Source organism: Triplophysa dalaica, chromosome 11, assembly GCF_015846415.1.
Source record: "Triplophysa dalaica isolate WHDGS20190420 chromosome 11, ASM1584641v1, whole genome shotgun sequence".
Lineage (NCBI taxonomy): Eukaryota > Metazoa > Chordata > Actinopteri > Cypriniformes > Nemacheilidae > Triplophysa > Triplophysa dalaica.
The window spans coordinates 11,069,546-11,091,106 of record NC_079552.1 but is presented as its reverse complement, the minus strand read 5'-3'; the positions used below and the strand labels follow the sequence as shown (position 1 = coordinate 11,091,106).

The 21,561-nt window shown below is 36.6% G+C and overlaps 3 protein-coding genes across 9 annotated transcripts; 1 reads left to right on the top strand and 2 right to left on the bottom strand.

The window, feature by feature from the left end:
- Positions 1 to 294: 294 nt before the first annotated feature.
- On the bottom strand, positions 295 to 5,071 carry erlin1 (ER lipid raft associated 1). Of its 5 annotated transcripts, none has more exons than XM_056761456.1 (12): positions 4,949 to 5,071; positions 4,013 to 4,143; positions 3,438 to 3,519; positions 3,258 to 3,304; positions 3,098 to 3,159; positions 2,887 to 3,012; positions 2,693 to 2,766; positions 2,555 to 2,613; positions 2,338 to 2,429; positions 2,159 to 2,248; positions 1,994 to 2,073; positions 295 to 1,687 (listed from the first exon to the last, which is right to left on the bottom strand). In XM_056761456.1, the coding sequence occupies exons 2-12, from the start codon at positions 4,117 to 4,119 to the stop codon at positions 1,460 to 1,462; spliced, it is 1,047 nt and encodes a 348-aa protein (XP_056617434.1). In that variant the 5' UTR covers positions 4,120 to 4,143; positions 4,949 to 5,071; the 3' UTR covers positions 295 to 1,459. The 5 variants fall into 5 exon arrangements, with proteins under 5 accessions (XP_056617434.1, XP_056617435.1, XP_056617437.1 ...); XM_056761457.1 differs by having other exon boundaries at positions 4,985 to 5,068; XM_056761459.1 differs by having other exon boundaries at positions 4,013 to 4,140; positions 4,985 to 5,060.
- A 294-nt stretch (positions 5,072 to 5,365) lies between these two features.
- cfap43 (cilia and flagella associated protein 43) lies at positions 5,366 to 18,547 on the top strand. Its single transcript, XM_056761563.1, is given in 39 exon segments — positions 5,366 to 5,630; positions 5,832 to 6,085; positions 6,222 to 6,318; positions 6,639 to 6,806; positions 6,977 to 7,088; positions 7,090 to 7,128; positions 7,224 to 7,397; positions 7,525 to 7,590; positions 7,700 to 7,831; positions 7,992 to 8,108; positions 8,334 to 8,414; positions 8,513 to 8,661; positions 8,760 to 8,863; positions 8,951 to 9,115; positions 9,621 to 9,784; positions 9,876 to 10,043; positions 10,173 to 10,303; positions 10,461 to 10,617; positions 10,950 to 11,048; positions 12,511 to 12,588; positions 12,681 to 12,806; positions 12,945 to 13,049; positions 13,198 to 13,314; positions 13,392 to 13,577; positions 13,690 to 13,896; positions 14,147 to 14,236; positions 14,921 to 15,001; positions 15,106 to 15,231; positions 15,540 to 15,659; positions 15,822 to 15,929; positions 16,131 to 16,217; positions 16,292 to 16,380; positions 16,503 to 16,701; positions 16,789 to 16,901; positions 17,017 to 17,176; positions 17,399 to 17,563; positions 17,751 to 17,831; positions 17,975 to 18,128; positions 18,366 to 18,547. Coding segments are annotated over 39 exon segments (4,968 nt in total). The 5' UTR covers positions 5,366 to 5,601; the 3' UTR covers positions 18,536 to 18,547.
- Positions 18,548 to 18,766: 219 nt separating this feature from the next.
- Positions 18,767 to 21,142, bottom strand: sfr1 (SWI5-dependent homologous recombination repair protein 1). 3 transcript variants are annotated; one of them, XM_056761561.1, is made up of 5 exons: positions 20,810 to 21,142; positions 20,656 to 20,700; positions 19,595 to 19,727; positions 19,059 to 19,355; positions 18,767 to 18,961 (listed from the first exon to the last, which is right to left on the bottom strand). In XM_056761561.1, the coding sequence occupies exons 3-5, from the start codon at positions 19,679 to 19,681 to the stop codon at positions 18,770 to 18,772; spliced, it is 576 nt and encodes a 191-aa protein (XP_056617539.1). In that variant the 5' UTR covers positions 19,682 to 19,727; positions 20,656 to 20,700; positions 20,810 to 21,142; the 3' UTR covers positions 18,767 to 18,769. The 3 variants fall into 3 exon arrangements, with proteins under 3 accessions (XP_056617539.1, XP_056617540.1, XP_056617538.1); XM_056761562.1 differs by having other exon boundaries at positions 19,595 to 19,707; XM_056761560.1 differs by lacking the exons at positions 20,656 to 20,700; positions 20,810 to 21,142 and having other exon boundaries at positions 19,595 to 20,436.
- Positions 21,143 to 21,561: the final 419 nt, after the last annotated feature.

Genomic DNA, 21,561 nt, shown 5'->3' with positions numbered 1-21,561 from the left:
CAGCGGCTTATGGTATAGGGTTTCAAAAAATCTGGTCATTCAAGTTAACTTACAGGCCTCTATTCCTGAGAGAGAGCACTAATAGACACCGTATTCAAAACCTTGTCTGGTAGGTTTGATTTAATGCATTGTGATTACTGAAATAAAGCAACCGTAGGCAGACACCTTGCTCATTTGGCTTTCTGTTCACCTTGCTCATTTGGCTTTCTGTTCTTCAGTCTTTTGATTCCTAAAGAACACTTGCCTCCCCTAGTGGTGACATCTTGAAACTTCTGTGGCTATAGGACATCGATGGACTGTGACAAACATAACATTTTTAATGAATGATAACTTTCCAGATGTATATTTGTAATGCATCTCAGACATTGTAAGGGGAAAACTCTTAAGTGTATAATAACACAGCAGCCCTTATTTTAATTAGATTCCCTTTCAAACGTATTTCAATTAATGACAAAACATGCAAGAGGTCATTTGCAGCCGGACCACATATCCAACCGCTGTAATATCCGTCTCACAGCTTTTCAAAGCCACAATCCCTGGTTTTCAAACTTAAAGAAAAAAATGTAAGCATTTCACCTTGAAAGCCCCACACCCATGCATTTTGTGAAACTTTCTATGAATCAACAATTAAAATCAGCATCCACAGGGTATCCATAAACTAACACGCCAAAAACACCACTAAACCCACTACTTCTGACATTACATAATATTTGCACAGGAGAAATCAGATAATTATTAAGAGGGATTGTGTTAAGATATAGCAAAAATTTAGCTGGAAAACTCAAATGATCGGGTTCAATTTTTAAAGAACTACTTTATGTTAAAGCCACTGATCTTTCCAATTGTGGCTGAACTAAATTTATGATTTTATCTATAATAACTTAGGGACCACAGAAATGAGGCTGTAATCTCCTAAATAACACAAAGAAAAGGAGACGACGAACTTCTCAAATGTCACCCATTTGTAGCTGTGCTTCCTTTGATCTCAATTAGTGTGATGCCTTTCAATTCCAGTAACGAAAAAGGCTCTAAATGTTCACATACTTCAAACAGATGCATCAGCCTGCATCAAACAAACATCTAACATGGATTTGAAAAAAGTAAGCAAGTTAAGAGCAACAGTTAGAAAAAGAAAAAAGCAAGCTAATGCAAGAAATTGGAAGGTATAAAGATATGCATTACGACAATTCGATCTGGCAATATTCAGTAGCACAGATGAGACAACACCTCAAAAATGTTGCCGCATCTTAAGACTTTCCATCCACACGTGACTGCTGTAAAACCAAAGCATCTGACTGTGTATTCAGCTGACTGACTCACAGTACCCAACCCCACTGCAGCACGAGAGTGAAAAATATCCATGTCAGCATGCCACACAAGCACCCATGCCCCACAAAGAAAGAGATTGAGAAAGAAGAAAGAGAGTGGGAGGGTGGAGTGGGAGGTACAGCTCTCCCCTTCAGTGGCCTTCTGTGGCTGTTTTGGGCTTGGATGCTTTCTTAAGACCCTCTTTCATACTCGGGGAGTCCAGCTGCTCCATTGAGTCAGCTGCACCCTGGCTTGTAGTTGTACGGGAGGCGCTGGTGTCCACAAACATGTTCGGGATGTCCTGACCGAAGTAGATCTTGCTGTTTGCTGCTATGGCCTGGTATTTCATCAGTTCCAGATACTCTGGTGTCAGCTTTAGCTGTGGAGGAGTGAGACAGGGATCTGATAAATGACCAGAGCACATCCTGTGCGAAATAGTATCTATTGAAAGAATGTGTGAGCACGCCTCCATGTTTTTACAGTGAACGTTAGCCCTGTCAGCTAAGCTTTGAGTTATATTGTATTTAAAGGATATATTTAAGGACCTAAAATTTTTTTAAACAATTAAATTGAATGTTGAATTATGAGCAAACATAACTGTGTCAATACATAATGTTTGTTCAATTAAAAATGACAACACATCAAGCAATGTGTCAAACGTCAATGACAACATTGTGTATTTTACCCTGTTTGATTCAGAAAATTGTGCAGCAGTGTAATACTCTGCATCTGCTCTCGCTTTCTCCCTCGCCAGGAAAGCAGAATCTGTCAAAATCAAAAACACCATTTGATAAGCAACGCACTTGGACACATGCCGTGAAAACATTTAAAGTCTTCAGGTACATCAGACCTTCTATTTCAGAGATCTTTTTCTCTGTTTCCTTCTCCATCACTTTTTGCTGGAAGTTAATCTCTGCCACTTGAGCCCATTTCTGAGCCTCTGAAAAAGAGCAGGATGAATGAAAACAGAAAATGTGTTTCTCTAGAATCTTCACACGGTAAGCATGAATATATCTGTAGGACATCCACCTATGATAGCCTTCTTTCTCTCAGTTTCAGCTTCCTTCTCCACCACTTTCTGTGTCTGAACAGTGATGAGTAGTCTGGTCTTCTCTGCTTCCCTGCAGACAATAAGTAAAGAAAATCATGATGAAAAGTACATTCTTTGAATGGATTATGAAAACCCGAACTGTTTTAAGTGAAAACATGTCATAAAAATGAATCACATATAAACAAGCTAACTCACATTAGCTCATAGTTCCTTCGAATTGCCTCAGGAATTTTGGGTTTGGTGACTCGCACAGCCTGCAAAATACCATTCCAAGGTGTGATTTTCCATTTAAGGTAAAAACTGAAACCACAGAGACTGTAACAGAAGTCCTACCTGAATAGTGAGTCCGGGAGCCATAGAATTCAACTCTTTCTGCAAAGCCGTCTTTAGGTTCTCATCAATTATGTCTGTGAAAAATCACCATGAATTAAACACAATAACTTGTGTACAAAAAAATAAAATTAGTTTTCAGGAACTGCTCTTTAAATACTGGACAGAATAAACTGTTTGAGACATCAGTAACTAACCGAACAGCTCTATATAAACCTCCTGCAGTGTGTGTACGCTGCAGAACTGGTTCAGCTCATGGTGAATTTTGTTGAAGATGAGAGTCTTGTCATAATCTGCAGTGTAGTTCTTCACTATGTCAATTACTGAAAAGAAGACAAATATGGTGCATAAAAAGGACAAAATAACCTAAATACCAAAATAAGATCAAGGCCAGGATTAGGCTCTTACCTGCTGATGGAACCAGCATGTTGACCACTTCAATTCTGTCAAAATAGATCATGACACCCCCACTGTGGAAGACATAAAGTTGAGTCCCACAATATTTGCAAATGGCCATTATTATCTACTTTATGCCGTTTTAGCGAATACCAACAACAGGAAGGTTTACCTGGTTCCACAAGGCACATTTTTAATTTCATCCGTCTGCAGAGTTGTCTATAAAAGTGACAAAGAAAAGGCACAAAATCTTTAAAGCCTCAAGACAAACATCCCCACATAAGTTCCCATATTTCTGCAAAACTGCATAATGGTGAACATCCACAGCTGTAGTAATAAAGGATATTTGTACCTGCACTGATCTGTATGAAGTAATAAAAGGCATCATTATATGGTATCCCGGGCCATTAGGACTGGTTAGCAAAGCTCCTCCTCTGAAAATACACATAACGCAGATTAACATTGAATTAAACAAATCCGTTAAAATAGTTATTATAATAAGTAAGGGAGGAAATGGAGCAGGATTCTTCCGCATAAAAATAATATTAAAAGGTAATTGCACAGAAGAGTCTAAACTTTGCTTCGGAAATTTCTGCACGTTAAAAAATAAATACGACTTCACGTTGTATCAACCACATTGACACACTGCCTGCGATATTTTCGTCCGTCATAAAAAATTTGGGACCCGATTCGTATTGTTTTGCACATTTTTTATTAATATGCATCGGACACAATCTGTGTGTGATTAGCTTCTAGGATTACGATTCAAAAGAAATTATACCAAAATTTCGGACTGTATGTGCAAACACCTTTACACCCTTACATTATCACCAGCTTAACTGTGATGCTTAAAGGTGGCTTGAAACGATTCAGCCATTTCTTCACCTAGGACATTTTCATTACATCTAAGCTCTCATTGCAACTCACCTGTAATAAACCGCTAAATGTCCCTCTTCAATCTTGTGTATGGAAGAATGTAGCAGAATGGCCATAAAACCAGCCAATGCTGCAACTACAGCTCCAACATGTGCCATTTTCCCTCATCCAGCATTCACCTGCTGAAAGAAAAGTTTGCAGATATGAGGGCTGAGCGGATCCATATGATAAACAAACAGTTTAGATTCAAAAAACAAACACATGATAAGATAAGACACAGATCAGCCTGTGCTTCATAACCCCCACTCCTTTGGGCCCACACACATACAAATCTATAATCGCTGAAGAGCTGCAGAGCAAACCGAGATAACAGGCTCTCAAAGTCCATAAGGACCACCCACTGCCCTACAGACAAGGAAGTACAATGGCAGTGCTATGCAAATATGTAAACACAAAATACATTATACTCTCCCCTATCGCGCATGCATCAGTGAGAACTTTGACACCCACAGCTATTTTAGGAGAACGAATGTTAAACATAAGCTGTAACCATAAGTGAGCCTGAATTACAGCCTCTGGCTGTGTTTCAATACCCAGTGAGCTGCAGCCTACCTAAACATATTTTTAGGAACCACAAGCATTTTATAGGCCGGCAACTGGCAAGGTTTTAAAACACAGTCCCTCTATATCCCATCCTGTGCGTGTTGGCAAGCTGACTCGCCCATTCTACTGTACATGACACAACTGATACGGGTTTTCTTACGGTTTAAACATAAAACTACAACTACAGTTTATCCAGTTTAACAGCCACCCTCGTCATGCGTTAATCAATTCCAGCTAACCAACGGCCGCGCGCTTCCCATTACAAAGTCGCTACGGTTTGCTAAGCTAATTTTTGAAATACAAGCAAACCTTGTGTCAAAACTAGCTTCTGTCAAGTTAAACGGGACACGCGAAGGGCTAATACAAACCGACAGATGCATTTACCGATCATTCATTTAGTTCCCTTTCACTGGACATTACTTTATTATTCACGAGGCGCTGCCCAACATAGTAGGTTGAAGGTTCCTAGTTGCAACGCTTTGTGCACAGATCATTTCCCTTTCAAAAACGGTCTCGAAGACTCTTTCAAAATAAAAGTCTTTTTGATCCGATATAGTGATTTTTAATTCTTACCGAATCTGACTCACAAACTAACCTGATTTAGCACAAAAAAAGAAAATTAACGAGAAACAATGCTATTTTAATATAGATATAATTTATTCTAATTTATTCTAAGTAGTAGATATAGTTCGTGTATAATTTGGTTAATGCTATTTTACTTGTACTATTTTACATTAATTATGACTATTAACAATTGTTATTTTCAATACTGCTAATAAAACTTAATTTACTTACTTATATAATCATAAATATAGCCTCTTTTATGTTGTTTAAAAGTGCCCTTCTACTTTAAAAATGGAACATTTGATATTCTCACGAGAAGTTTTTTAAGTAGATAAACATTTACACATAAATTATACTTTTTGTTAATAACGCAATTCTTAAATTATATGTTATTGGTCACACTCAAGTCCTCGTGTTGTTTTCGGTTGTTATGGAGACACACGCACGCTCAGAGGGTCAACTGACACACTAAAATGGATGTGTTGGAAAGCTTGGAAGTTCGGTAAGTTTACACATTATTTATTTAACAAGAACAGGACAATTGTATTAAATAATTATTCATATTACATAGCCTGTAACCGTGTTGTGTCTGGACAAAAACATGTTCTATTAGCTAAAGCATAAGTGCAGTGTTAATGACAGTATGTAGGTAACATCACAATATACCCTATCAGAAATAACGCAGTTTGTATATTTGTTTAAGGTGGGTGCAAGGATACACCAATGGCACTGTTAAATTTGTCGACAAGAGAACAGCGTGTTACACATGTGGAAATGTCATTGTTTTTCTCAATGTGGACATTAAAACGACGAAGACTCTGCAGAGCCCTGGGTCTGGCATTGGAGCCTTTACAGCCTGTGGGCATCGCAGGCTTCTCGCCTTTTCTGACCTAAAACTCAATCCTTCCATATTTGTCTACAACTATCCAGACCTTGAGCTGATGTGTGAACTGAAAGGTCAGTCATTAGAGTAGAGCTGACTTATTACTTTACACATATACGTTAGTTAATGCTCTTAAATAACATTAAAAATTGTTGATAAAAATGACTGGAGTGCAAAAATCTTAATGGTAGATATTTCTTTGCTGTTTAGGTACTGCTAAACTGGGCTACACCACTCTTACACTGTGTGATTCTGGTCCTTATTTAGCCTGTGTCTCCGACATACCTGATCAAACCATCACTTTATGGTAAAATGCTAACCATCTTCCTCACAAACTAGATTTTTATATATACATTATTATTTATATAAAAAACACTAAGTTGCTAGTAAAAAGGTGGGTCATCAACCTGATATGCTGTTAATGAAAACAGCTGAAAATGGCTGTGACATTAGTTGAAACATTACTTGTCATTTTATTTCTGACAAATGTATATTTAAGTTTATATCAACACTTTTTTTAGCCATTCAGTATGTTACACCAGAGATTCGCTTAACATTATTATAATTTGCATTGCAGTTTTGTCATGTGGTTTTAAGTGTGATTAATCTAATTGTCAACTCTTGTAGGAACTGGGAGAGTTGTGTTCCAATCTGTAGCCATCCACTGGTGGGAGAGGGCATCATGGATTTGGTATTTAATCCCATGAACTGGTGTCAAATTTGTGCTATAAAGTCGAGGTGCCTTACCATTTGGAATGTTGAAAGATGTGGTGACTATCATTCGATGAAACCTAGGTAGAGGAGTTTTCTCTCCAGCAGATGTCACTATTTATTGATTATGCTGCATATTAAAAATAATAAGATTCATGCCTATCAATGTACATTGGTTTCTGACTGATGCACAAACATAAGATAATATTGATTGGATACTTTACCAGAAATCTTTTTTTATGTTTCTTTGGCAGTGTTGTTGATCTACCTGCTACTGATGGTTCAGTGGTTGAACATGAAGCAAATCCTTCTCATATACTGAGTCAAAAGATGACATATTTGGGCCCTCGGATGCCTATTTCAGCTAGTCGCTGGGCTGAGTGGGGACAAAGCAGACAATTTTGAGGTGCTGACCATATTTTAAGTAGAGTGGTCTCATAAAATCGTATCTCGGTCTCATGTTTGTGAGTCTTGAGCTAACAGTTTTGTGTGTCTCAACAGCCTTTGAAACAAGTAAAACCAAAGGTGTGTGTAAGTGCCATCTGTTGGTCAATTTCATCTGACCTTTATGTTGGAAGCAGGGAAGGTTTTCTCCTTTGTGTGAATCCTGATACTCTAATCGTCTCTGTTCTATACAAACCACAAAGCAATGGTTTAAACATAGGTAAGGGGAATATTCACTCATTTTGCTCATTATTACAAATTAATTCAACAAATTAATTTTGTGGCCAAGATATTTTAAAATTTAGTTCTATTAATTGTATTTTTGATTAATTTTTTATGCCACAGATGACAGTGAAACTTCCCTGCACGAGGCAGTTTCCAGAGTTTTGCACTGCAGGACTCCAATCTCTTTGCTGCAGGAAATGTAAGAAATTATTTATGGTGGCCATAATGATAACCATACATAGAGACATCTCTTTAAATTTGAATCAAAAAATGTTTTAATTCAAGAGCAACAAAAAAATATCTTGCAGGATGGCATTTTACGAAACATTCAAATTAAAGGAAATAAATTGGAGGTGGTTCAGACTTGGGCTTTGGATGAGGCAGTATCGAGCATAATATTTTCACCTGATTGTGAAACATTGCTCATAACTTCTAATACAGTAAGTGTATTTATAACTGAGTATTTTTAAGATGATACTGTAAGTGTATATAATATAAATGACACAACCCTATATGTTTATACCAGAATTAATTTTATAGGCCAGAAATATTATACAATGCTCTCAGTATTTAAAAATCTTGATTTCATTTGCCTCACAGGGCTGTGTTTACAGATTCAAACCATTGCTCAAGGACAAAGTTTTTAAAATCCGGGATGCCCTCTGTGGAGATTTTGTGACTGTTGCTCCATTATACACTGAGAGAAACCTTTGTTTGGTAAAAAAAATGGTTAATCAATTGTTATCAGTAAACAAATATACATTAGAATATGATAGTATTCATAATTATTATAATATTATATAACATTAAGATATAAATTAAATGCAATTACAAACAGTTAATCCATACAGACATTTTGGCATTGTCACTACTTTTTACTGACTTTAAAGTAGCGTTTTGTATGTCAACTCTACATGTAATTTGTCTTTTCTTTAACTGCAGTCAGCCAGAGAGGGAGGAGAGATACAGTTGTGGACTTTGGATAGTGGACTTTGCATTGGCTCCATCTTTTTGCACACAAATGTTAGTGCTATAGTTTTATACCACACTCACATCCAATTTATTTAATTCATGATTTTGCTATACATCAATCTGTATTCTTTGGTCTGATTCAACTTCAGGTTACCAGAATGGCATGCTGCCTCATAGGGCAGTATGCTGCTGTAGGTACAGTTACAGGAGACATCTTGTTTGTAGAGATGACCACAAAAGAGAAGCCCAGACTAATACATAGAATTCACCTCTACCATGTTCCCGTAGACCATTTAGTGTGAGTTTCTTCTCCGTATATTATTTTCTATCACATTTGAAGTTGAAGCAGAGCTGAATGTGAACTGGATCTTTACAGTTTAATATTTTTCTGAACAGGTTTGATCAAGGTGGAAACTTTTTAATTACTGGAGCATCAGATTCCCAGATATTTGTGCTGGATGCAAGGCCGTCAAAAGGATTTGGAATTATTGGCTGGATCGGTACTTTTTAGAATGTCACAGTTTGTAATGTTTTGTCCCATCTTTTGTTAGAAGTAATTTGTTAGATATTGTTTTAATATATTTTAGAGGTCCCAGGTGCCATTATAAGCCTGTCCACTCAGTACAATAAAGAGAATGATCAGGTTAAAGTGCTGGTGCTATGCAGTAAACAGAGGAAGAAGAAGACTGAAGGACAGACCAGTGAGGGAAGTGTGCTTCTGCTGCTGACGTTGTTTGTACAGCAACTCACAGGTACTTCAGAAATACTCTGAAAATGAGAATAGCAAATGGAAAGCTACTGTAAATAAAGTTTGGAGGAAAATGACAAAACATTTTGTACATTAAGACAACACTATCATGGCATTCAAAGTGCATATACTAAAGAAAGCTCAAGCATACATTAAGCAAAAAGTGTTTTTATTTTATTTATTAATTGACATATGAAGTTTATAGTTATAATAAAAAAATATTATTTTGGGCACTTCATAGTTGTTAAAGCAATAGTATATCCATATTAATTGTGATGAACCACACCTGTGGTTAATGTAAAGGGCAACAAAATGATCTGGGACCAATTGGTTTTAGATTATGTAAAAAAGCCATTTAGTTGTTAAGAAAGATAGTGTCATTTGTTTTCAGGTTACATTTTATCATCTCATAATATAAAATTCATACAGTTTAAGTGTGATACATTTTGGAGTTATTTTTTGACACAACTATTATGGCAATGTTTCTCAAAATGATGTGCCACTCCCAGACTCAACAGGTTGTGTGGATGTTCGCGGCTGTCTGCGAAAAGAAGTTTTTCACAGCTGTCTGTATGAGCTCCCTCACAGTATCTGCTCTTGTGAATTGGCCACCAACAAGATATTCGGTTACTGTCAACAGAAAAATGTCTTGCAGGAATTTACTATCCCTGAGGTGCTATAAAAAAAAAATACCATACATAGTCAATGACAGTTTTATTTATTTTTGTTGGCACTGCTCCTAACTGTTCTCGTGTGATAAACAGGGTGAAGAAAAGTTATCCAAGGTACAAGACTCAGTAAAATTGTTTCCAGAGAAAGAGGCTGGGGGGCATTTCCTGGGCCCTGCATTTCTACAGCTTTCTCCTCATCAAATGTGGTTGGCAACTGTTGGCAGGGACGGACTGCTGCGTCTCTGTGAGATCTCCTCAACGGTATTGTCTCATAAAACAGACTTCATATTTTTTTCAATATTTGTAAGCACTGGGCCAGGAGCAACATGTTTCCAGGAAACTGCCCAGATTTCTCACTGCTACTTTATTGTGCCCACCGTTGACGTGTAGGACAGATATGTGCAGCTGCAGTGCCACTCATGTTGGCAGGGTGGAGTCGGCTCTGTTTGTTTTACTCTAGACAGTCAGACCGTCATCACTACGGGCCTTAGGGATGGTTCTCTTGTCTGTTGCAGGCTGAGGTGAGCTTTGCAATCCAACAAATGCCCCAACAACCATCAGAAAACCACTTTAGTTCCTAATAAACACATAAAACTGAAAAATATCACTGTAGAACCTTAATAAAGGGCTGTGTATTCTCTTTTTCTTTTCACCCTTATGTTAATAATTCTTCAACAGATTAAAGCTTTCTGGTGCTGCAAAAGAAAATGCAGCTGCCCAGTATGGTCAGTCGATCGCTGAGTCATTTGTATCCAAAGCAACTTTAGAAAACAGGATCCTTACCAAAATGAGTGACTGGGATCCACAAGCACAGTCTTTGATGCATACAGTGGAGGTGTAGAACATAACACACTTTTCTGTTGTTGTACTGTTTTCTGCTGTTTATTGTATTATTTGTACAATGGCATGGTGTAATTCTAAACGGGATATTACATGCACACAATGCTGGACAGCTAAATTTTGGTTTTTTGTCATTGAAATATCTAACATTCAAAATATTAATTAATATAATGAATTGAATATTTGTTTAGTTCTCACAAAAATATATTGGTTATGTTAATTATTTAAAAAAATCATAGGAGACAGAATCGTAGGAGACATTTTACTCCAAAATGCATCATACACTCACAAAACATAACTCATACTCTTCCCAAAATCTTCCTAAAGGTCAGTGTTAAAGGAAAGACAAGTGGTGAAAATGAACAAGAGGAAAGCTACTCTGGATCCCCAACTAGTTCTACATGGCTTGATAAGAAACTTGATACGGTAAGTTTTATCATTATATTTATTCATGCATTATAAAAATAACCTTGTGACTTTAAGTAAAATCATTATCAATACCACCATTTGTTTCTGGAAAAAGTACTTTTCAGGTACATTGTTGTGTTTATTTACTTGAAGCAAAACCATACATCTTAATACATTTTAATTCAACGTGAAAATGAATGTGCTACCCCTGTCTCAGTGTGTCGCATAGACATTTTGGAATCTATTAATTTGTGTTCATGGACAAGAATATCCCCATCACTCAGCACGACTTTCAATACACAGACTGCGTTTGTATTAACATTTATGTATTTATAACCTGATATCAAAAGATATTTTAAGATATCACTAACCAACACCTTACTTCTCCCCAAATACTAATATCACAGCCTCAAAGGCTACTTTTGCTAAAAACGTGAGTTTCAAGAGATGGCAAAACAATGATATATGGCTCCCCTACCCCGCCCCTAAACCTAACATCACTGGGAAAAGTCAAATCATAACAAAACATACCAATAAGATCTAAGGAAATAGGAATTCACACGAATGAACCACCTTGTAAAATAGGTTTGAATTCACATCAGATTGCGTTGATACATATTTATACATATAAAAGAGACCGCATATTAAAATAAATTAGATTGAAAGTCCTGCTGGGTGACACCAAAAAATGGGGGATATTCGTGTCAGTAAACACAATTGAATAGATTAAAGTTCGTGACAATGTCCCGAATGTTTTTCCTATGTAGAAAAGTACAGAATGACCACTTGAACAGTGCTGTGATATACTAAACCAGTATACCAATACTGGAACACAGTAGCATTCAATGCTTTGTTTAAGAGACCAAAATGGGACATGGAAGGGTAATTGTTCATGAAGCACTGTTTATTTAAAAAATAATACACCCCAAAAAATGAAATAACTAAAATTCCTGAAATATCCCCACCTCAAAAAGATGATTTGCTCAACATTATAGTTGAAAATAACAAACTGAAGCAATTATTTAAGCCCTTAACAAATAAAAAGCACAAGCTTCATTTTTAATACTAGGATATTATTATTACACTCCAGTTAATCAGTGATGTGATCTAACAGTGTGCACTGGATTAGACAAATTTCTTTAAAATAATTTATTATTTACATTTACATTTAGTCATTTAGCAGACGCTTTTATCCAAAGCGACTTACAGCTGGGGTAAGCAATGGAAGCAATTGGGACAGCATAAGGACAACAAAAGCATAAGTACAATAAAAAAACAAGACTGGTCTCATATAACCTAACACAGTATACAGAGCTAAATGAGAGTTTTTTTTATAAAGAGTAGAGAAGACATAGAAGTCAGAACTGATCAGTCAGGTGTATTATACTGTTTTTATACATCTCAACTTTCAAAAATAATGCATCGATCCTAAATTCCTGTGCAGCTTTCCATTGTCGTCATGGTCTTCATTTCTCAACAGATTCTCCAAGAGGAGACTCTTCAGTATTCAGATATAAAGAAGACCCTTAGAACAAACATAAAGGCTCTGCGTGACACGGTAAAGCATTTTACTTCACTTATGTCACACTCTTATCCTTAAACAAATATTTCTTGAGGAGGTTTGTCCTATAAATCTTTGGATCACTGCAGATTCAGACCATGATGCTGGAGAATGAGAGTCTACCAGAAATGGAGAGACTTGAGCAACAGGAGTTTAACCTGGATGTTGAAGAGCAACAGAGGCTAAAGGCTGAGGCAGAGCAAGAAGTTACCAGGGTAAACATGACTGTTATTTAGAGATATTAAAAAGTTGTTTATACATAAGTGATAATATGAATAGCAGTAGTTTTTATTTTTATTTGCTGTATTTGAACTAGTTTGATATTTACTTTGTGCATATTTATGTCTTTTAAGGTGAGGAAGGAGATTGAAATGGAGAATCTTGCTAAGTGCTATCAGAGGGAAGTCCTGAAGAGGAAATGCTGGGATTCCTTGAAAATCAAAGGAAAAGCCATAAAGGTATTAGTCTGAATAGAATGTTGCTGGACGTATTCACTTTATGAAACTAAATCCTCATCCACCATTGATTTTACTGTGGATAAACTGTAATTCCTAGAAACATAATATACTCACCAAGAGTCTTTATGGGTACTTTTTTGTCCCCCAGGCCTTTCATTCAAATTATGAGGTAAAGAACTACCCCATGAAGGAACGCACTGAAGAAGAACTCAATGAACTTCATAGGGTTGAGACCATGAGGCAGATCGAACAGGCAGATTCACAAGTAAATGAATAAATCAAGCAACCAAAGCTTAAAACTTACCCTGGCATAAATGACACATAAACTGAATGTTTTTATAGCTCCAAGATGTGCTTCTACAAAGTAAGAAGGATGAGGAAGACAAGGATTCAGAGGACAGCATGACTGACACGCCTGCTCTAACAGGCAGTTTGAGTTCTCTGTATGGAGGCCTCAATACGCATCTCTACAACCAGTTCAACTTACATATCAGAGAGCAGAAAATCAACCAAATCACATTGCTGAAGGTGACTGGTTCGTCTCTTGTTCTCTTTTTTAAATACAGTTTCTATAAAACCTTTATAGTATAAAACCTTTAACTCTTTAATTTAATGCATTACGTATGGTGGTTTTATAAAGGATGTCATCTACAAAGTGAAGACCTCATTCAACGAAGAATTTGAGGCTGTGTATAAGCAGAAGGAACAGGAAATCAACCGTGTTAGAGAGAAGAACAAACATATCTCTGAGATTATGGCTGAACTGGACCTCAGTGAAAGCCTATGGGAGCCCACTCTCACAGATAATGAGTGTCCTGAGAGAGCTCTTACTGTGACTGACTCTGAGGTACTTTAACATAGGATGACTGACTGAGTCATAAGGTGTATAAGTGTATAAGGTCTTGGTTTTAGGTTACAATTAATGACGCAGCTCGCTTCTCTAACAAGTCTGAACATACAACCATTTAAAATCTGCCACGTTTAGCATCTTTTAATTATTTCAATATTTATGGCAGACTCATTCAAACATGTATAGTATTTTGATTTATTAATGTGAACAATAGGCCTGACAGGCAAATTAATATGTGTGTTTCTAGATAAAGGTAGAGAAATACCTAACCCCCGAGAAGAGGCAAAAAGAAGAAAAGCTAAGAGAGGAAGAAAAACTCCAAGGCCTTGCGGCAAAAGTATGGCGTTACTGTACTCTACAACAGATGTGCTTTAAACAGTTCATAACCAGCCAACACCTTTTGCATTTCAGTTAAATAAACAACTGCAACATATTAAAGGAACAGTTCACCCGAAAATGAAAATTCTGTCTTCATTTACTTACCCTGGAGCTGTTCCAAATCTGTATAAATATCTTTGTTCTGATGAACAGTGTGAAATATATTTGGAAGAATCCTTGTAACCAAATAGTTTTGGCCACTATTGACTAGCAGGAAAATTTGTTTTATAATTAGATGGTTCTGTTGAACATAAAAGCAGATATTTTTGAGAATAGGAAAGCTAAAGGTTCTGGGGCACTTTTGACTACAATTATCATTTTTCCTACAATGGTAGTCAGTGTTATCCAAGAACTGCCAAATATCTTCCTTTGCGTTCATCAGAACAAAGACATTTATACAGATTTGGAAGAACTCCAGGGTGAGTAATGACAGAATTGACAGCAGAATTTTCATTTTTGGGTGAATTGTTCCTTTAACTTGATCTGACTTATTTTAATCAATAAAATATTCATTTGTTAAAGTGCAAAATTAAGAACTGGCTTACACTGTATTTAGAGATACTCTTTGTGTACCATTGTGTACATACTGTAGATTTTTTTTATTTGTCTCAGAGGATCTCAGATGTTTTGATTTCCATTGCAGTCTGATAACGTGAGAGATACAGCTCTTAATGTTATGATGGGTGGAGTCCTGGAGCTCAAAAAGGAGGATATCCTGAGAGTGGTGAGGTGGCATTTTTCTGGAAAGTTTAAAACAGGAAACCTATGTACCAAGAAGAAAATACAGAATGGGGTAAAACACTTTTGAGATGTGTGTTTATCTTAAAGGAAGTACCTCAGCCCGAGTTCACGTCTAAACCTGAGATTCAGTGGACAGAAGAAGAGAGAAAGAGCTTCAAGGAGCATGAGAAAAAAGCAAAAGAGCTCATGGAGGAGCAAGAGAAGTACAAAAAGGTGTGTGGCGTCTGCCATTAAACCTTAAGGAAAACGTTTAACGAAAAAGGGCCATTCTGTCATAATTTTGTAATGCTGTACTGTATTATTTTCTCTCATTTATAAAACCAAAAACTTGTTAGCCTAGGAATGATGCTAAGAAAACATTTGAAAACTGCACCATATACATACTGTATGTATATTTTACATTTACACATTTGGCAGACGCTTTTATCCAAAGCAATATCGAACCCATCATCAATGTTTTATTACATTTTTAAATCCATTTAAGACAAGATTTGAATCCGTTGAACGTTTTGTTGCTCCAGATCTTAGAGTCAGAAATGAAAAAACTGCTGACATCCATAAAGGAGGCTACCCAGGCCTTTGATGAAAAACTCACAAAGCTTTTTCAAAGAAAGGTGAAATCAGAGATGGTTATATACCAGGTAAGATGATACAATACATAATTGCATTTTTGCATGTCACCTTTTCAGGCGTGTACTTTCATGGCTTGACAACTATGTCCATGTCCATTTAATGTTATCTGCTCATCTATTGTGCTTATAGGTTTGCCCCTGACAAATAAACCATTGTTTTTTGTCAATCAGGAGGAGCTCAAGATCGCAACTCTGGTCCACTCTATTCAAACTGAAGAGGAGATCCTGAATAGAGAGAAACAGCTGACCATTAAACTTGAAAGAGCACGAATGTTTAAGGTGATTTGTATTTAGATATTTAACTTTTTGTACTGTAAACAAAAAACAGCATCAGAAGTTGGCACCTGAAGCGCTATAATCACTGATGATAAGACAAAAATGTTGTGCAAGAATAAACTTGTGTTGCATGCTAATCTGTTTCTATGAAGATTGTTTTGCACAGAATGTTGTGGTGTATGAGTCACTTCTCTTTCCTGACAGAACAAAATTGGCGAGGATTTAAAAAAACAAAAGGACGTTGTTGATGAGTTTAGAGACGTATACGATGGTGCAGTCGCTGAGGACAAAGTAAGGTTATGAACACGTAGTATTTTACAGCTATATGATATCATTGCCTACTGTTTATTCTTTTTTTTTTAAAGCTTCTCGAAAAAGGATTTCGAAAAGAATTTTATGATGTTCCTGTAAACATTATTGATGATCTCTATAAACTCTACAAACGGAGACCCAGGTATTATTTCAGGGGGTGGGATTAAAAGATGAAGACCCTTCAGCCATACATTCATATGCATGGCATGCATTCATATTTATATATGAATTTATAGTAAAAATTACCTTTTTGTCGATTGACAGGGTGCAGAAGATAAAAACACAAACACAAAATAATCTGGATAGACCTCGGTTAGGAACAGCAGCATCAGAGGGACTCGCTGTGATGATAAAGGCAATGAAAGACCTGGATGCTCCGGAAAACATGCCTAACGGATTAGATCCAGTTGTGTGGGAAAGGTTTTGCTTGGCTAGACAGGCCAAAGTGGAAAGTGAGCATCAGGTGAGAATGCGTAGATGGATGCACTAGAAGATAGATCACTCCAAACACAGCCACTAGAGCTATAATTACATGTGTTGACTCCTGTAGGTGAAAATGAAAGCATTGACCCTGGCAGAGATGCAGGCTTTTCTGCAGAGGAGAATAAATGAGGATGACAGAGCTCATGGTGAAATGAAAAATCTCATTGATAGTCTTAATAGGTGAGAATAGCATTTTCATTTTTACAACATCAAGGTTTCACATTGCTCATTACAATATTACTGGAAATTAAGATTTCTGATGACATACAGTATATTCATACCTAATATTTTTAAGCCTCTGTGAAGAGAAGATGCGGTTCAGACTGGACTGCATGGTGCAGGTTGTTCTGCAGCAAGGTCAGGTTGAAGTAGAAGCTAAAGACTTCATTGGTGATTATGAAGATGCTTTACTGATCCATCGCAGTGTAATTGAGGACCTGAACAGCACCATCAGGGTACCAAGATCACCTTCCTTCTTTTTCTTCTCCTTCTTGTTTAAAAAAAGCCAAACTACTAAATGTATGAATGAGTTGTGCATTTAAACGGATTGTTAAATGGTTCTTCAAATTGCTAAATAATGTATATTGTTTTTTATATACAACAGTATGCAACAATTCATACATTACATACCCATTAATACATCCATTATTCAATGAACTCTTGATGGTTTGTTTCAGGCTTTAGGATATCAGAAGATTAACAGCATGGTGGAATGTAAAGACTTTCGCAAAGGAATCATACAGCAAGAGTGGGAGCACAAGAGAATTGGAATGCAGCTGGAAGATCTCAACAATAAAATCAGAGATATCCAGACACTGCGCGTCACTCAGGAGATCCAAGAGGTTTTGAGCTGCATTCTTTAAAAAAAATAAAAGTCTTGGGGATCATTTATTTTTTTACTATCTTATGTTTCTTGTTAAGGCTAGGGTAAGTTAAAAAGGTATAGACCAATACAGCACATTCATTTGCTTTAAAGTGTAAAGTATAAACTCTCATTTTAAAAATTTCTTTGCATTTTTCTTACGTCAGTATCTGAATGAAATAAAACAGGACAACATGATGGCTAAGCAGCTCACAATTTTGGAGAGGACCATAGCATTACAAAACAAGGTAAATCTGTTTTGTAAAATAATTGTATATCTTTTCAAGCACCTTAGATAAGAAGACTATTAAATGTGTATTACTAAGTATAGGTATTCCGTCTGAATGATTACATTAATTAAATTTGATGACAAACTTCTCTCTGTGTCCAGGCTCATCAGAAGAAAGTTATGGCTTGTAAGAAACAGATAAAACACCTGCACGGACAGATCGCACAGATGCAAGAGAAAAACACAGCCCTTGATTCACAAACGGATGATATGGAGATAACTGTTGCAGAGACAAGAAATATTTATGAGGCTTCTGGTAACAGACTTTAAATATTTTCACATTTAAGTATGGTCCGGAATATCCATATTCATAAAAAATACCTTAATAGTCCAGATCACGATGCGTCTCTTCACAAAACACAAGCAGAACAATTTTCATCATAAAGTACTTTAATACACAGTAAATGGTCTCAGTGAACTGAAGATTTCAATAGAACTGGTTTTACATACAGTTTATACAGACTTTCACTGAATTTCGTTGCTTGTTTTTCAGCAGTGAGAGACAACCAAGAGAGTGAGGCTGAAAAGAACTACAAAGATATCATTCTAAGAAAGAAACTGGTGAACGTTGCCAAAATGCAGTCTCATGAGATACTCCTCCTGAGGGCTGAAGTGGAGAAATTGCGTATGAAGAACTTTCCAGCACTCGCACAATTACACTAGAACGGATTCAGGATACATAAATCAGATTTATTATAACATACTTTGGTTGAGGACATATAATGATCAACTCAAACATTTGACAACACAAAAAAGTGCAATAATTACAAAACTGTTTAGTAACAAAAGTCACATTTCAATGCATTACTAGTTTTGCATATGATATAAATAGTTTCACTTTCCAGATGCTTTAGTCAGCAAAGATGCTAGAGGACTCTCCTGACCATGCAATACATTTTATGTGTCTGTGAAGTCTTCTTCTATCCTATTAAAGTGCAGGATTTTGTCATCTAACCCCAAATTGTCTATAAGGTGGGCAAGACTGACTTTTTCGCCTTCTGTGGGCAGTTCATTCTGTAGTTCATACAGCACAGATTGAGCACAGCATCTCCACTTCTCTATAAGCCTCTGCAGCTGGATCGGGTCATTCTACAAGAAACAAGACAAAAGGCATCAACAACCAGCAAAAACATAAATGAATTACAGAAATTTTAAAACAAAGGTTTATTTAGATACAACCGGTTACCTTTTTTCTATACATTTTGACCATCTTTAATCTCCGCAAAGTTTCTGTCTTCTGTTTCACCTCCTTTCTCAGTACTTCACATTGATGTCTCAAGTGATGTTCTGTGTTATTTAGACAGTCTGTTTGCTCCCTCGTTTCACACTGGTTGATATCAGTATCTTCAGTCACATTGCTGTAAGCTTGTGAAGTCTGTGCGTGATCGTCATCCTCAATCTTAAGGCGTTTCACAACACTGAGGGGGGACTTGAATGTCCGTCGTGTTCTCTTTAATCTTTCTTTCAATGAGGCACTCATGGGCTACAGAGGGGTAAATACAGCATTAAACAGAGGCACAAATAACATTTGAAGTGTATTTTGTCCTTTTTAACCTAATCAACGAAAACGTATGAGCATGTTATGAAGGCTGTTCAGATCGACGTCATATCTAAGACGTAACTTACAGTCAGTGCTATTATGAATTATTTGCTTATGTATAATACCATCCTTCGACGAACAGACATCAGCAACATCAACTTAATAAATACAATACGCTGTACCTCAGTTTTACAGGAACTTTTGGAGACAGACGGGGTTGTATTCGTTGAAGTTTCATGAATTGACAGTTTTTTCGGCGTCGTCTCCATGATTCACTCCAAGAGATGTGAAATCGCTGACAAGAGAAAACGGCTCCTTAATTCCACGTGTTTGGTCCAACCGTAAATGAAAAGATATTTCTGTATAATTGTCAGAACGCTGTTTTGAAATTGGTGCAAGTGCCATTAATGTTGTCGTAACTTCCGGGTGCTCTTTGCCGAATAGAGTCTTGGGAAATGTAGTCGTGAAGACCTAATAGCCTGAACTGTCTCGGTAACAAAAAGCTGTTTACGTTTATATTTTACACAGAGGGAAAAAATACAGTTTATTGTGCACACGTTTATCATTTTTAAAAGCTTAACGTGGATTATGTTTTTACAAATGAACAAATGAAGCTTAAGGATCCGTCTTTAGAATTAAGCTAATAGGCCTATATTGATATAGATTTTTATTTAGGATATACATTCACCACTTTTCTCTTGAGTAAACTGTTTCTCTTCTCCTTTTCGATCTGAAGGCGTTTGTTTAGAAGCAAGAAAGTGGCTTTATAGACAAAAATGTAATTGTAGAAACATATGTATCATATGTACAAAAAATGTATCTCATTTTATTCTTAATCTGATTATTGAACATTTTTTAACAATGAAAGGATACAGAGACAGGAGAACGGAAACATTATTTGTGTTTAAGGGGGAATATTTGAGTGCACCCATGTATGAATTAAAAAACAGGTAGCCTAGGTATGTTAAAGTCCCAGTGAAATATGAAAATTACAATACCTATTTTTTCATGAAATAATGCAACGTTAATTGTAAATAGAGTCAATCTCGATCAATCTCTTTTTAAAATTAGTGTGCCCTCAAAATGTTTTGTTAAATCTGAAAATGCACTTCCGTCCTGTAATGTCTAAAATGTCAAATGGTTGCAGCCTAAACATTCTCTTTCGGTACAGTAAGGGACACACATTTTCCATATATAATAGTTAAATATGAGCCTTTAAACATAAGATCAGATTTATAAATACATGCTTGACAGGGACAGTGGGTCCTCTTGACACAAGCCAGCCTGCCTGACATAAAAGAAGAATGCGTTCAGTATCAGTAAGCATCTGTTCAAGGTAAACATGCATTAAATCATAGCTTTAAAGAGTACGTAACTAGGGATTTTTAGGATCCTACTTTGGTTTATGGAGTGTCCAATAGAGGTGTACATTTCTTCGGAGGTAGCATTTCAAGGTAGGAAGGTCCAATCCAATGTTTTCTTACTTCCTGTCTCCTGAGATACCTCCATCCGGTCGATTTTTAGAGGCTGCATTGATGTATCCTTCGCTGCCTTCAATGTCCCACAATTCTATGTGTGTGCTCGTGTGGGGAATGCGATTGGTTCCCCACATGTAACGTTCGAAACATTACATGGCGGCCAAAAAAGCGGCGGAAGCACGGTTTTTGTGTAAATAAAGTTATATTTCCCCCTTTTTTCACATCTTTGGATTGCATTTCTAGAGAAAAATTTGCGTTGTAGTTTTAACATATTCGATTAGTTATCACAAAGGTGCCCTCTGTTAATTTTAAACAGAATTCTGTCACGCTTTCTCTGAAGGCTTTTCGAATGTGTTTATTGGAGCTGCATTCACCCAAACGCTGCCCCCAAAGTCATTGCCTCATTAGGCAACAAGTCAGCTTCCTATAGCTTTCGAATGCAGCCATCATGTGTTGTGCTGAATTCAATTAAATCCGTGGTTTTTCAAAAATGGTCGAAATGTGCTCAGAAATGTATTCAGCAATATCTGACTTTTGCACACACCCTGTTTACGAAACACTTTGGCAAAGAAAAACCCGTCATTTAAAAGGAAACCTGTTACTTTCGTGGTAACTTAATTCGTGTAATTTTCTCATTTAGACATCCAGTGACTTTTTGCCTCTATTACTTG